At 28.1% G+C, this 16,913-nt stretch overlaps 2 protein-coding genes across 2 annotated transcripts in view; one reads left to right on the top strand and one right to left on the bottom strand.

Moving 5' to 3' along the window:
* LOC107450659 (U-scoloptoxin(16)-Er13a-like) overlaps nt 1-1,980 on the bottom strand; it is a 5,658-nt gene extending 3,678 nt beyond the window's left edge. The window contains exons 1-2 of the mRNA XM_016066506.3: nt 1,910-1,980; nt 543-624 (exon numbers count right to left, since the gene is read on the bottom strand). Coding sequence (XP_015921992.2) covers nt 543-606 — 64 coding nt within the window. The 5' untranslated portion in view covers nt 607-624; nt 1,910-1,980. The remainder of the gene's footprint in view (nt 1-542; nt 625-1,909) is intronic.
* A 12,265-nt stretch (nt 1,981-14,245) lies between these two features.
* LOC122270169 (U-scoloptoxin(16)-Er13a-like) overlaps nt 14,246-16,913 on the top strand; it is a 5,733-nt gene continuing 3,065 nt past the window's right edge. Inside the window, exons 1-2 of the mRNA XM_043046538.2 lie at nt 14,246-14,377; nt 15,685-15,766. Of these exons, the coding sequence (XP_042902472.1) occupies nt 15,703-15,766 (64 nt within the window). The 5' untranslated portion in view covers nt 14,246-14,377; nt 15,685-15,702. The remainder of the gene's footprint in view (nt 14,378-15,684; nt 15,767-16,913) is intronic.

The following is a 16,913-nucleotide window of genomic DNA, read 5'->3' on the forward strand; positions in this document are numbered from 1 at the left end:
GAAATTTCAAAGCAGATTTGAGCTCAGAAATTATCTAATTTATTTCTTTTATTGAAAACAAAATTATCCGTTTGAAAACATTGCCTATCAGAATAACATGTAGTAAGCAGCTGCAAACTTTTTAACCGGAACCAGAGTAGGTGCCGAGCTTGAGATTGTTATTGTTTACATTTCTGCTTAAAACACCATCCATACTACTTCTATGAATGCTAATGTTATGCAAAAACAACTTTTTTCCGGGTTTACAGTGTTTCTAACCTCCCTAATCCTTTCGGTCATAGTGTCCAATTATTAGGTCACATCTTTGCATCTCTATATTCCTTAGCAGCACGTCCGCTGTAAAGAACATAATTAAAAGTTCTGTTCGTCATTTGTAGCGCAACTGTGCATTCATCTCTTATTAATTTTCAAAATATAATTGCATGCAATTCCTTGAGTTTTATTATTAATCCATAGTAAACTCTTTATGTAGTATTTTTTAACAGAAAATTCAGCTTCAAGATTCAGAAACAGAAAAATGTATAATCGAAAGTCTTCCTTACCTTCAGCTTGAACTGCGAAAAGCACACAGCTAATCAAGAAGATGACTGCAATGTTTCGACACATGATACTTTCGTGATTATCCTAAGAGAAAGATACAGCATTAAAGTGCGTTGAAATAAAAGTAGACAACAATTCTTTAAACTTATTTGTAATAATAGCAAAGACAAAGATTAAAAAATCATACTGATTCTGTAATTTTCGAAAAGGAGCACATAATTTTTTTCATCGAAGGCTTTCTCGCAGTAAAATGCAGTTAAAACGATTTTTTTCAAGTGAAAAATGGCAGCTATAGATCAAGATTTAGCAAGGTCCTTTTTTTCTGTTTTCTTGTTGTTATTAATACGCGTTCAGAAATGCTAAATCACTAACACGTTTAAAATATGTAAAATACACATTAAAAATACTCTTCCTAGTGTCACAGCTCCTCATGCAAAAACAAATGAGGTATTAACATAATTTTATGTTTTCACTATACATATCATGGGTTGATGCTAAAGTAGGTGTTATCGAACATATCAAAATTGTCCTCTGTGACAGCAAGTATGGAAGGTCTTTTGACTCTAAGAGAAATAATATGTTAATGATTCGTGTGCATTTTGTATGCTAATCAATACAGGACCTTCCTGAACCTTTGTTCATAGTCTTTTATCATAAGTTTTTAATCTTTGTCACAAGGGAAGATATCAGAAGGTAAACATAATAGGCCGCAAAATAAAGCTTAAATGAAAAAAAATCACTTTAATATATTATATCTAGAAAAATATATGTTTAAAAAATTATTAAATATTTAAAAAAGAATGCCAATTTGGCGATATTTTTACTTCTAGATGAGAGTTATATTTCATAGAGATGGGAATGCGGGATAAGAGATTAAACTAAAAACTCTTTTCATATTCGGAAAACCACAGCTTTTCTTCATAATATTATTACGCGCTATTTGCATAATCAGCTCAGAAAACACACATAATGGTAGAAAAGAATAATAATAAAAGAATAATAAGAAGGAATAATAGAAAATAAAAAAGATAGAAATGATGCAATTTAAGTACGGTATATTGAAGGTGAAGGTATAATTTTAAATTAACCTCTTCCTGTGGAGAAATATCATGGCTTCAGAACTTCAATGCTTAAAAAGTTACATTTTTTTTAAATAAAAGTTTGCCAATTTGGGGAAATTTTATGGAACGATGCGTTATTGCATGGGGCGACAAAGCTTTCCAAGAACAATCTTAAAAGTGGATAAAATTTAACCTAACAGTCATGCATAACAGTGACAAACTCACACCTGTCCCAAAAATAGCATATTCTCCAAAAAGAGTTATTCATCGAAACAACTTAAGAAGAATATTAATAAGATGATACTTACTTGCTTGTTGTTCGAAGAAAATCTGCACTGGTGAAATATTTGCCTGCTTTTATACTTTCAGGATTTTACCTATTCTGCGAATTTTCCTTTATTAGTTTTATAGAGAATTAAATTTTACGATTCGAATAAAAGAAAATTTCTTTAAAAAAAAATAATGGTTATTCGACATGTGTGAGAACAGACTATGCAAGAACAAATATTAAACGACTTTGAAAAACATAAATTTTTCTCCTTAAATTATAGGAAAAGATAAAACGTATAATCTTGATTGCGAAATAAAAATAAATTTTTTTAGGCATGTATACACCTGCTTATATCAAAATTTATGAAAATAATTTTATAACTTTTATCTTAAACTTGAGCAATTTAAGAAATGATTTATAAGATAGGAATAGATCATAAAATTTTAGATATTTTAGAATCCCTTCAATATTTTGATAAGAAACAAAATACTTCAAATAATTAAATATTTTAAATAATAATTATTAACTAATAATACTGCAGAAAAGTTATCTAAAATGATGCCTGTACTTTTTAATTAATGATGAAAATCTTGACGACTCTTTTTTTGAAACATGTACAATTCACAACATTGTTGCCACCTAGGATAGCTTAACAAGGTGAGGTATTTTCTAATAAAACTGTATTATCCATGTGCGTCTCATGCGTTTGATTTTTGATGCGGATAAAATTAAGACACACACTTTTATAAAACATCAAAATCTTACCTTCGATCGAAAAAATAAGTAAACAAATAAATTAAAATTAAAAAAAATAACATACCTATAAATAATTTTCAAGCAATGACAAAAATTTCTTTCCCCTAAATGATACATTTTTAAACTTTCTTAGTTTGTTGTTAACTTAATTTAAATCTATAGTAATTCAGAAAATTTCATTTTAGTTGTTTGATTTATCAGAGGAGACTGCTTCAGATTTTTAATTATTAAGAGGGGGCATATAAACTTCGACTTCTGCGCTGACAATATTTTTACAATTTTGCAACCTGAATTTTCAGAACGGTAATTGTCAGAAAGATGCTTTTGTCTGCTTTTAGAATTTCGAAGAATATGAATTATGAACATAAGAGAATTCTTCTTTATATCTGAAATAATTTTTCGTCTTTTAAATCAAATGTTGATTTTTTTTAAATTTTTATATGGCGGCTTTGTTTAATAGCAAAATATAAAATATTTCAATAGCAAAATATAAAATATTTCAATAGCAAAATATTGAATATTAAAATTTAAGCCTTGGCAATACGAATTAAAGTATAAAAACTAAAATGAGGGATATTTCCAAATCCCTTTGATCTAAATAGTTAAGATGTATAGATTTTTTGTGCTGAATAAATTCTTACTTAGTTTCTTTTGTGCATAGTAAATTGTTTTTATAATAACTTTTTAGAACGAATGAAGGAATTTACATATATTAAATACTATATANATTTAAACACGAAGTTAGCTGTGAATGCATATATATTGCACATTGATTTTATAAATTAAAAGAACATAAAAAAAAATTTTAATTTAATTTTTTTTTTTTTTTAGAAAGCTTATCGAGTTTTAGAAAAAAGTAACGATTTCATTCGATTTTTCCGTTACAAATACTTGTACTTTTTCCCCAAAAAAGTAACGAAAGTAGAAGTAAAAGTACTAAATTTAAAAAGTACCGAAGTACAAGTAAAAGTACTAAATTTAAAAAGTACCGAAGTGCAAGTAAAAATACGTACTTTTTACTTGTACCGGCGGTACAAGTAACGAAAGTAAAAGTACTGCCATATATGTTAAATACTACCCTATTATAATTTCTTTTAATAATTGCTTCAAATTTCTTCTTAGTGTTTGCAGATCTTAACCTTTTTTAATTTAAAGTATAGATGAAAATTACGACTGAATTTAGTTTTTATTCGAACTTCGCGCATAGATGTCGTTGCTAAAAATTAAAATTTTAGAGTTTTTTAAAAAAATATATGCATATATAAATCGCTTAATACTTTACAACAAAACTTTTTTAAATATTTCTTATAAAATGGTACAGATGTTTGCAGAAGAGTAAAAATTTTCACATTAAGTTTTATTTGGTTTTCTAAATAGTTTGATTTTAAAAAAATTGCTGCAAATTAATAGTTTTATCTGGAATATAAAGAAGATGTCCTAGATTACCTTGAAAAAGCATTTCACCCACTGGAAAGCTTTTTTTTTCATCCACATTTGGTAACGTTTCGTTAGTGCTGACAGAGGTTAGGCATCAAAATAGAAATTTTTACTAGGTATATTACGTGATATGGTTATTTAATTATAATTTAACAAAAATTGTTAATTGATTTAAAATTTTTCAAATAGCCTAACTCAATATAGCTTGAAATCAAAGTATTTAAATTTGGTTGAGATAAGTTTTGCGTTATTGAAACAAAAAAGCAAAATTAATAAAGCCTGCTTCACCAAAAATTCTATTGGTTCATAAACTTAGCAATTATTTTATTGGTCCATATACCCAGCAGCTAAAATATTTAATCGAAGAGTTTTCAAGAAAAAGAAGAGTTTTCAAGAAATAAGAATACAGGTTCCTTGACAGAAATACAATGTCCTTCACTAATGGAACTTTCAGATTTTAAAATTTCTGAAGAGAGATATTTAAAAAGTTATTTTCGAACGTAAAAGGTGTTTAAGGTAAAAACGTACAATTTCTGCAGCGTACAATTCGTACAGATTCTCATAACTGTTAAGGAAGCTTTAAGATTTTAGAGGTTTAAATCACCAGCATTAAATTATGAACGAAAAATAATGTTTTCTAAAGCAGATGGCAAAACTCTTATAGCAAAAATATAGCAATAAGCTAGTAATATGCATTAATTAGGTTATCATTTGCAATAACTGCACAAAATCTCGCCATTTAGCATATTCATGGAAATACCGACATTTCTTATAACAAACTATTTTTTCTTTACATTTTCTTACTATAACTGTAGAAATATTCAATAAAATTATAAATTATTTTTGAAAAATTTTTAATCAGTTAAAAATATAATTTTTAACATTTGAAACAATTTTTAAAAACTTTGCCGTATGAGAATTTAAAGCCATATTCCTCTCCTACTGCGCACGCTCAGAAAAAACGTACAAATAAATTTTTTTCTTCATTACTAAATTTTGAATTGCATTAAAAAATCCGATAAGAATATCTTGAAAATTTAAAAAACATTTAGCAACTTTCTGAGTAGCTATTGTAAAGTCTGAAGGAAAGTTCCATATGGTAAGTGGTTTTCCAGAAACTGTTTTGCACTATAAACCGGACTTAGTAAAACTGTCAGCAGCGTTATTGAAGACTATTCCCTATTAAAGTATGCTTCATTTCACATGTTTTCTTTCCTCATACCATCATATTTTGTTGTTCAGATAATCAATGTAGGGTATTATCATTTGCTATTAAATTTTGTTTATATTTCAAAATGAAATTTGGGAAAAGCCCCTTACTACTCAAAACTTCGAAAAGCTATTCAGAAAATTGTGAGAAACGTTTTAATTTTTCAAAATATTCAAATCTGATTTTTTTTCTGAAGTTTCTAAATACGATTTAAAAAAATATGACAATAACAAATTGAAAAGTTTTCCGCTCATGCGTGATATAAAAGAATTATTTTAAATGCTTATATCTCACTTAATTTTAAAATGATGTGCTCTTTCTTAATTAAAAATTACTTCAAAAATTTTGTTCAATTTATAGAATATTTTTACAGATGAAAAAAAAATATGCAAATGTCGGTATTGCCATAAATATTTAAGCCAGGTTTGCGAATTTTTGTGCAATTATTGCAAATGATAATCACAGTAATTGATAGAATTTACCAGTTAATTTCTAAATGTAATGACTTAGGGTGCTCAAAAACACTCTTATTTCATTCGTAATTTACTGCTGATTTTTCAAAACCCTGAAATCTTTAAACTTTCTTGACACATTTGAGAAATCGCACGACCTAAGGACTTTTGAAGTTATAAAATGATACTTTAAGTATTTCTTGAGAAATTTAAAAAAAAAAATACAATTGCAATTTTAAATATAACAATTTTAAAAAAATATTTAGCATTGCTAATAATATTGCTGCTACTACATCTTACCCTACAAGGTAATATTAAGGTAATATCAATTTCACTCTATACGGCCCTGTAGGATAAATAAAAAAATAGTGGTTGGTGTGTTAGTATAGTTGGTTTTTAATAAAGTAGGAAGTTATTATATTTTTTTAAAAAATACTTTTATTTACTTCAGAATTATCTTTATAGTACACATAACAGAAAATAATTAACGGCAACACTATTTAATATTAACTTAGTAACGTAACATCTTACGTCAAAACAATATGTTTGAATAATTAACACCTGCTGTCAAAAATACATGCCTCAAATATACAATCTATAACAAAAAATCGACACACCAAGAAGCAATCATCCGATTGGTTTGAAATTTCGTATGCATAATTTTTTGAACAGATCAGGCTGGAATGATGCCGACTGGGGACGTATAGTCTTTAGCGACGAATCCCGCTCCCAACTGTGTCCTGACGATCATCGAAGACGGCAGAGTGGAGGATCCTGCCTTCACTATTGCACGCCACACCGGCCCTCAACGAGGCATTAAGATCTGGGGTGTCATTTCCTTTGACAGCCGGACCCCTTTGGTCGTCATTAGAGGTACACTTACTGCACAGCGGTACGTCGACGACATCCTAAGACCTGTTTTGCTACCGTTCCTTTTGCAGCGCCCTGGGCAGGTTTTTCAGACCACATACGGCACGTGTTGCTATGAACTGTCTGCAAGCTTGTCACACTCTTCCTTGGCCTGCCAGATCACCAGATCTCTCTCCCACCGAGCATGTCTGGGATATGATGGGAAGGCGATTGCATCTGGCACGGAATGTTGATGACCTCGTTCGACAATTGGANGCTAGTTATTAACTGTTAGCTTGTTTTCTATAGTTATTAACTGTTACTTTTTACATTAACTATTATTTCTGGTAATTTCTTGTCAACTAGTTTTTTGCTAACTATTAATTGTTAGTTTAATCTTTGTTAGTTATCCTTTGTTAATTTGTTCATTAATTGCATAGCTTACTTTAATGATTTACTCTTACATCATTTTCTAAAATTGTGTGTCATATACAATTTAAACATTTCCATCTTATTTTGAGATTATCAGAGACAAGACAATCGTCGACAAAGATGTTCACGCGGTTAAAGCGTGGAAAAATTATAAAAAGTATATATATATATATACATTTTTCTTTAATTTAAACTTTACTCATACTAAAAAAATACATTATAATTTTTATTGTATCATTTCTAACATTTGGCGGCCCACAGAAGTGCCGCGGCACAGTGGTTGAGATGTTGAGAATCACTGAATTAAGGTCTATAATTTTTGGCGACTTTTCGCTTGTGCCTGGCTAACCAATAATTACCTGGTATTACTTTACTTATTTTTCCTTGTAGTTAAGAACTCCAATTATTGAGTTTGAATCCATTTACATTATTTTACATTTAATTACTTTGCAACAGCAAAAAAATATGGAAAATAATCATACAATATTTTAATTATTGTACAAAATATTGCGAAATATATTGGATGCTAGATCTCTGGAGGTTTAAAAGTCATTAGAGCTCTACTTGAAGAAAAAAAATCTCTTAAGATTGCCGTACAATATGGTATAGACATTTCTAGATAAAATATCCAGCATTTAAATCATTCATTTGCTATTGGTTGCAGTAAATTCTGTTTTTCAAAAGTATAGTTCAAATTACCACGCATTTAGTAAAAGATGCAAAACTGTAAATGTAACTGAATAAATGGTTTTTATGTCATGATCTAAGGTATCTAGAAAGAAGTACCGAACTTTACCCCATTTAATGAATTTCATTACACATTTCAAAATCGTATTTTTTTTCTTAATTTCACCAAAATAATTAATTCGAAAAAAATTACCGACAGTTTCGCATTTCGTATTGTTAGAAGCATGAAAAATTGTAATACATTCCGTTTGTGTTGACAACGCTCTTTTTTTTAGTGTACGTTCTTTTATTTCTTCAAAGCTATTTGACATTTGCATAAATATATTGTCTAAATTTCCATATTAAAAAAAACATATTAATTTAAACTCCTTGACATTTATCATTGGCTCTAAATTTATTGTCATTTGATTCTAAAAATTGTTTGATTTCGATACTGATAGCCATTAAATATCCACAGAAACTTAAAATAAGCGTAATGAAAATGTAATTTCAGTATTTTTTAGAGGTAAAAGGTATTTATAAATCATTCTTAATTTAAAAAACTATTTCCTGTGCATGTACTTAAAAGTTTTTATTTATTCATACATCTAACATCATATATAACGATTAATTTAAATAAAATTTAATACGTCTTTTATGGTACATAAAAGCACATAAAAATAGACATAAACCAAAAAACTATGTATACAAAGGGAATATTCTTTGCTTTTTGCATATTATTTTACTTATATTAACTAGTTAAAGACACTTTGAAGAAAATTAGTAAAAGAAAGTGATATAATTCTTTATTCTTATTTTTTAAAATAGGTTTATTTTAAATTCGGATATAGAAATTATATTTTAACTCTATTTTAGGTTCATCAAAAGTTTAAAGTAAAAATAAAGATGTTTAATTCATTATTTAATTTTTAGTGGATAATGTTTTTTATTCCATTCTGTTCAAGACGTTGCGACCCTTTTCTGACAGCTGCTTGCCCCAAATGCTGAAAACTTAAGAGATCATCCACCTAGACCTTGAATTTTAAGCTCTCCAGTTAATTTTCAAAATCTATTTTAATTGCCATTGCTTTAAAGATTAAAATTTAACAATGTGGGAATAATATTAAAACAAGATCTGCCCTTTTTTTTCGTTAACCTTTAGCGAATCAATGTAGTCATATAAGTAGGCATGTAGTTACGTTTAGGAATCGATTCCATTGGTGGCAAAAATCAATAATTTATTTTATCACTCTTTTCCGTTATCAGATTTACATTGAGTATTTAATTAAATAGACATTTAAATCAGGGTTTTTAAGTCTAGACTTATACTAATGCCTGGAATATAATTGCAACCAGTATTGAATTTAATAAAAATGCAGTTTTGCAACAGTTTTTAAGCGTACCAGTTTGCATTTTAGTTAGTTTATATAATGATAAGTTTGCAAGTAGAAATGGGAAATTTTCGCTCTGACTTTTTCACATTCGATTTTTGTTTAGAAATTGTTTTGATATGCTTTTGTGTCTGTTTTGTGTCTGATTTCATAACTTGATCGATAATTTATTCTAATTAGCATGTCAATTTCAGCAGATTCTGATATAATTGATAAAATTTTAGATACAATAAATACTTTTATTTATGTGAGATAGTGTTATTTTAAGACAGCTTTACAACGTCTTTTCATCGAGTGAACGAGTGTTTGCAGTTTATCTTTCGTCATCACATGATACCAAGAATCAATTATAGCTTCACTTAGTTGTCTTTTATTGGACGGACGTTTTTTTCGTACAAGAATTTTCAAACGTCGCCACAAATTTTCAATTGGATTGAGATCAGGGCTATTTCCTGGCCATGGTAAAATATCTATGCCTTTATTTTGAAACCATGCTTTGCATACTTTTGCTGTGTGGCATGGAGCTGAATCCTGTTGAAAAATAAATGGTGCGTTGTTGGGGAAGAGATCCGTGATGGAAGGTCTCAATTTAAGCAGGATTCAGCTCCATGCCACACAGCAAAAGTTTGCAAAGCATGGTTTCAAAATAGAGGCATAGATATATTACCATGGCCAGGAAACAGCCCTGATCTCAATCCAATTGAAAATTTGTGGTGACGTTTGAAAATTCTTGTACGAAAAAAACGTCCATCCAATAAAAGACAACTAAGTGAACCTATAATTGATTCTTGGCACCATGTGATTACGAAAGATGAACTCCAAACACTTGTTCACTCGATGAAAAGACGCTGTGAAGCTGTCTTAAAAATTAAGGGTAGTCCTACTAAGTATTGATTGTGTAAGTATCACTTTCAAAAAATGCAAATCTAAGATAGATCTTACTATTAATGGCATAACTTTTTTTGTAATACAGATATTGTAATACTGTGTTTATTATTAAATTCTACATTAAATTACCTTAAATTTGATATATAAACGTTTGTATTTAAGTGAAAATTAATATATTCTACAAGCACACAAAGTTGAAAAACATGAAACTTTCAAAGAGAGTCCACACTTTTGGCCACCACTGTATATATATATATATATATATATATGACAAGAAAGCGGGGAAGGCCGGGGTTGAGATGAGATGATTCGGTGGAGTTTGATTTTTTGCAATTAATAAAAAGAATTGGAGATCAAAGATAAATTAAAAGTCGTGAAAGAGAAATCTGCAGAGAAAGGCATTGACCATCATTGGGCTGTCTGGCCAACTAGGATGATGATGATAGCTGATATTCATGTGCAAATCATATAATTCACACTCAGAAGCTAACTTTTTACGGTTTTTTATCAAGTAAATGTTTTATTTAATTTTATATTTTACAACCGTCGTTGAAGAGACCCAATATTGGGCTTACGACTACCAATGTTCAACTCCGCAATCTTGAAATTTTGAACCCATTCCAGAAATTTTATTTACGAACAGTTGAACTATACATACTGAAATTTAACACTTCAATTTTTTTGTTTTTGAAATTTCAAAAATATGCCTTTAGGATTCCTGGGACATGAAAGGACAATTTTTAAGGAAAAGGTCCTAGCATAAAATAAATTTCAAATGATTTCTAGATTGAAAAAAATTGTAAAAAAGAAATTCAAAAAGTGCCCCTACCTATGTTAGCAAAATATATACAATGAATTTAGCACGTTTTGGACAAAAGAAACTTTTTTTAACTATTGTAAGAATTTCATAACACGTATCTTACAAACTGATTCTCACTTGTCAATATTTAACAAACTTAAAATGATTTCAACATTAAAAGGAGAAAATGTGCAAAATGTCCGGTAATTTTTTTTTAAATTTCTCAAGAAATACTTAAAGAATTATTGTATAACTTTAAAGGTGTTTAGATTTCAGAGTTTTGAGGGATCGGTAACAAATTACGAATAAAAACAGAGTGTTTTTGAGCACCCTAAGTCATTACATTTACAAATTATCTGGTAAATTCTATCAATTACTGTGTTTATCATTTGCAATAACTGCACAAAAATTTGTAAACCTGGCTTAAATATTCTTGACAATACCGACATTGGCATTTTTTTCATCTGTAAAAATATTCAATAAATTAAACAAAATGTTTGGAGTCATTTTTAATTAATAACGAACATATCATTTTAAAATTATGTAATGTATGAGAATTTAAAATAATCCTTTAGTATCAAACGTGCGGTGAAAAAATTTCAATTTGTTTTTATAATTTTGTTTTGAATCGTATTTAGATATTTCTGAAAAAGATTTGTTTCGAATATTTTGAAAATTTAAAAAGTTTCTCGTAATTTTCTGAATGGCTTTTCTAAATTTTGCAAGAAAGTTCTGAATGTTAAGGGTCTTTTTCCAAATTTCATTTTGTATTATCAACGAAATTAAATAATAAATGACCTACATTAGATACATTGACTGATCAAAAGATGACCCTACATTGATTGTCCAGACAACAAAATATGATGGTATGAGGATAGAAAACTGAAATGAAGCATACTTGAATAGGGAATAGTCTTCAATAACGCTGGTGTCATTTTTCTAAGTCCTGCTTAATAGTGCAGAAAAATTTGTGGAAGACCCCTTACCTTTCGGAAATTTCTTTCGAACTTTACGAAAGCTACTCAGAAAGTTGATAAATTTGCTTTTTAAATTTTCAAGATATTCTTATTGGATTTTTTAATACAATTCAAAATAAAATCATGAAGAAAAAAATTTATTTCCACATTTCATTTTTTCTACTCATGCGCAGTCGAGAGAATATGGCTTTAAATGCTCATTAGGCTAAATTTTTCAAAATTGCTTCAAATATTGAAATGATATTTTTTACTGATTAAAAATTTTCAAAAATATTGTCGAATCTTATTGAATATTTCCACAGTTACATGAAGAAAGTGTGTGGGAAAAAATAGTTTGTTTTATTGTACAGTTATTGAGATTTTGTACAGTTATTGCAAATGATAAAATGATAATCTAATTATTAAATACATGTAACAAGCTTATTGCTATAATTTTTCCCTAAGGGTTTTTACCATATGTGTTCAAAATCACTCCTTTTCGTTCATAATTTAATACTGGTCATTTAAACCTCTAAAATCTTTCAACTTCATTGATAGTTATGAGAAATTGTGCGAATTGTATGTTGTATAAATTATACGGATGGATCTTAAACACCTTTAAAGTTGGAAAATAATTCTTTATGTATCTCTTTAAAAATTTTAAAAAATACCAGAAACTAAAAGTTACATTAGTGAAGGATATTGTATTTCTCTCATGGAACTTGTATTATTATTTTTTCAAAACTCTTAGTTACCCACAATTTTGCGATTAAATATTTAAGCTGATAAGTATATGAACAGACAAAACAAAATTGCTTGATTTCAAGCTTTATCGAAATAGGCTCTTTGAAACATTTTCAATCAGTTAGCAATTTTATGTTAAAACATAATCAAATCACGATATGGCGTAGTATACTCTCGATAAGGCGTAATATATCTAGTAAAAATTTCTATTCTGTTACCTAAACTCCGTCACTACTAGCGAAACGTAACAAAAACTGGATGAAAAAAAGTGAAAGAAAAGCTTTCCCGAGGGAGAAGTGCTTTTTCAAGGAAATTTATAACTTATTTTTTATATTTCAGATAAAACTATAGTAATTTGCACCAACTCTCTTGGAATCAAACCATTTAGAAAACTAAATAAAACTTACTGTGGAAATTTATACTCTTCTGCAAACATCTGCATCGTTTTATAAGAAATCATTCGAAAAGCTTTGTTGTAAAGCTATTGAAAGAATTATTAAAAGAAATTATGATGGGGTGTTATTTTATATGCATAAACTCCTTCATTCGTTCTAAAAAATTATTATAAAACCAATTTACTACGTAACGAAAAAATCTACTAAGTAAGAATTAATTCAGCCCATTAAAGCAGCCAAACTATTTAGCTCAAAGGCTTTGGAAATGACCCTTATTTCAGCCTTTTACATTAACTCGCATTAACCAGGACTAAACTTTAATATTCAATACTTTGAAAACAAAGTTGCTAATTTTTTTTTAAATTTTAAAAATTAAAATTTGATTTGGAAGACGAAAACCGATTTTAAAGATAACGAAGAATTCTCTTATAATCTTCATATATATTCTTCGAAATTCTAAAAGCAGACAAATACAACTTTCTAACAATTATCTTTCTGAAAATACTGGTTGCAGAATTGTAATAATATTGTCAGCGCAGGGCTCGAAGCTTATGTGCCCCCTCTTAATATTAAAAAATCTGAAGCTTTCTAATAAATCAAATATCTAATAAATCTCTAATAAATCAGACAACTGTAATGAGATTTTCTGAATTACCCTCGACTTAAATTAGGTTATCAACAAGCTGAAAAATTTAAAAAGTGTAACAGTCAGATGAAAGAAATTTTTGTCTCTGCTTTAAAATTATTTATAGATATGTTAATATTTTTTATGTATTTACTTATTTTTTCAATCAAATGTAAACTTTTGGTAGTTTATAGACGTGTATGCTTTAAATTTATCAGTATCAAAAATCAGACGCCTGAGACGTACTTGAATAATATAGTTTTAATAGAAAATGCCTCACCTCATTAAGCTATCCTAATTGGCGACAATATTATGAATTTTATATGTTTAAAAAAATGTTGCCTTAAAAAGAGTTGTCAAATTTTTTACAATTAATTGAGAAGTAAAAGCAATGTGGATCACTTTTGCTGTATTATTAGATAATAATTGTTATTCAAAATAATTAAATATTTGAACCATTTTATTCTTTCAAAAGATATAAAAGATTCGAAAATTTCAGAAATGTTATAATCTTTTCCTATCTTATAAATCATTTCTTAAATTGTTTAAGTTTAAGATAAAAGGTATAAAATTATTGTCATAAATTTTCCTATAAGCAGGTGCATATACACTTAAAAAAAATTATTTAATTTCGCCATCAAGATTAGGCAATTTTATCTATTCCTATATTTTAAAGATAAAAATTTATGTTTTTCAGAGTCGTTTAATATTTATACTTGCATAGTCTGTTCTAACAGTTATATAATTACCATAGTTTTTTTAAAGAAAAAATGGCTTATTCGAATCGTTAAATTTAATTTTTCTTATGACTAATAAATGAAAATTCGTATAATAGATAGAAGACCCAAAAGTATAAAAGCAGTCAAATATTTCACCAATGCAGATTTTCTTCAAACAACAAGCAGGTAAGTAGCATCTTTTTAAGATACTTCGTCTTAAGCGGGTTTGATAAATAACTCTTCTTGGAGAATATGCTACTTTCGGAACTGGTTTCAGTTTGTCATTGTTATGCATGACTGTTATGCTGTTACGTTAAATTTTATCCACCTTTAAGTTTGTTTTTAGAAGGCTTTGTCGTCCCATGAACAAAAGCATCGTCCCATAAAATCTCGCCAAATAGGCAAATTTTATATTTAAAAAAAAAGTGTAACTTTTGAAATATTGAAGTTATTTGACTGTTCTGAAGCAAGGATAATTCTTCTCCTGAAGATTTTAATTTAAATTTATAGCTTTGCCTTGAATTTACGGCACTGAAATTGTGACTTTTCTATCTATATTCTTTTCTATTATTCTTTCTTATCATTCTTTCTTATTATTCTTTCTTATTATTCTTTCTTATTATTCTTTTATTATTAATCCTTTCTATCATTATGTATGTTTTCTAAGCTGATTATTCAAATAACGTGTAATTTTATTAGGAAGAAAAACTATAGTTTTCTGAATACGAAAGTAGTTTTTAGTTTAATCTCTAATCCTGCTTTTTTTGGTCTTAAAAAAATTAGCTAAAAGTGAAAATTATTTCAAGAGTTTCTCATATCTATGACACCTAATTTTCATCTCGAAGTACATATAGCGCTATATTCGCATTTTTTTAAAAAATATTTAAATTTTTTTTAGATATTTAAATTTTGTTTTTTTGGAAATAACATTTTAAAGAGATTTTTTTTCTCATTTAAACTTTAGTGTGCGGCCTATTGTGTTTATCTCCTGATATCTTCATTTCTAACAAAGACTAAAAATTTATTACAAGAGATTATGAGCAGAAGTTCCGGAAGAACCTGTATTTGTTAGCATACAAAATGCATACGAATCATTAACATATTATTTCTCTTAAAGTCAAAAATTTTTCCATGCTTGCTGTCACAGAGGGCAAATTTCGATATTTTCGATGACTCCTACTTTTACATCAAACCGTGATCGTTATAGTAAAAACATAAAATTATGTTAATACCCGAATCTTGATCTGGCACTGCCATTTTTCGGTGCTAAATATATCTTTGTAACGGAATTTTACCGTCAGAAACACTTCGATGAATAAAATTGTGTGTTGCCTTTCGAAAATTACAGAATCAGTATTATGTTTTATTTTATTTTTTTAATAGGATATGTTTTTTGCTATTATTATAAACAAGATAGTATAGTAAGATAATATAACAAAGATTTGTTGTCCACTTTTATTTGAATGAACTTTAATGCTGTATCCTTCTTTTAGGATAATCACGAAAGTATCATGTGTCGAAACATTGCAGTCATCTTCTTGATTAGCTGTGTGCTTTTTGCAGTTCAAGCTGAAGGTAAGGAAGTGTTTCGATTATTCTGCGTCTGAATCTTGAAGCTGAATTTTCTGTTAAAATTTACTACATAAAAAGTTTACTATGGGAAAATTATGAAACTCAATGAATTGCATGCAATTATATTTTGAGAACGAATAAAAGATGCATTTACCTTTGTGCTGTTAATAGCAAGAATAATTTTTTGTTATGTTCTTTAGTGTGGATGTGCTGTTAAGGAATATAGAGCAATGTTAAGATGTGTCTTAATGATTGGACACTATGCCAAAGGGTTAAGGAGGTTTGAAGCACTGTAAACGAGGAAAAAAGTTGTTTTTGCATAAGATTAGCATACATAGTAGTATCATAGTATGGCTTTCAGGAGAACTCCTCCAGACATGAATCTTGCATCGGGGCGGGTACCATGGTTACGAAGTAAAATGACTTCGAACAGGGGTGTGGGTTGAATTGTTTTGTCTTGATCTCTGAATAGGTCAACGTGAGTTAACCAATCAACACCTTCATTTCACCATTACACCCTCATTAGAAATATGCTCTTGCTTTTTACCATAACAGCCGACAATCCCAGACTTTTAGTCTGGAGAAGTTCTCCACAAAAAAAATTAGTGCAGAACTGCGCAAAAAAAATTATATTGTCATTTTTTATCGATTAATAATAATTTTAAAGTTATTTTTCGGAAAATAAAATTATTATCATTTTGCCGTTACGTATAACGTCAATATCAAAATTCTATTAATTTTTTTAAAAGTGTTTAATTTGTATGACGTTTAAGTAGCATAAAATGCTATAAAATCATTATAAGTAAATCATTAGCATTAAGTAAACAAAATGATTACAATAAAATCAATATAATGAAATCATTAGTATCAAATCAATGACTCAATCATTAGAAATTTCTAAAAAAAAACTCTCAACATTGAAATTTCTAAGATAAATTTTGTGATTACTTCACATTGTCTAAAAATATCTTTCTCATGAGTTCATACTATTGCATTATCTTAGTCAAAAAATTATTTTTGGGCATCATACAATGAAAATGTCCAGAAAAGGAATATATATATATATATATATATTTTTTTTTTTTTTTTTTTTTTTTTTTTTTTTTTTTTTTTTTTTTTTTTTTTTTTTTTTTTTTTTTTTTTTTTTTTT

This window comes from Parasteatoda tepidariorum, chromosome 8 (genome assembly GCF_043381705.1).
Source record: "Parasteatoda tepidariorum isolate YZ-2023 chromosome 8, CAS_Ptep_4.0, whole genome shotgun sequence".
In the NCBI taxonomy this organism is placed as follows: domain Eukaryota; kingdom Metazoa; phylum Arthropoda; class Arachnida; order Araneae; family Theridiidae; genus Parasteatoda; species Parasteatoda tepidariorum.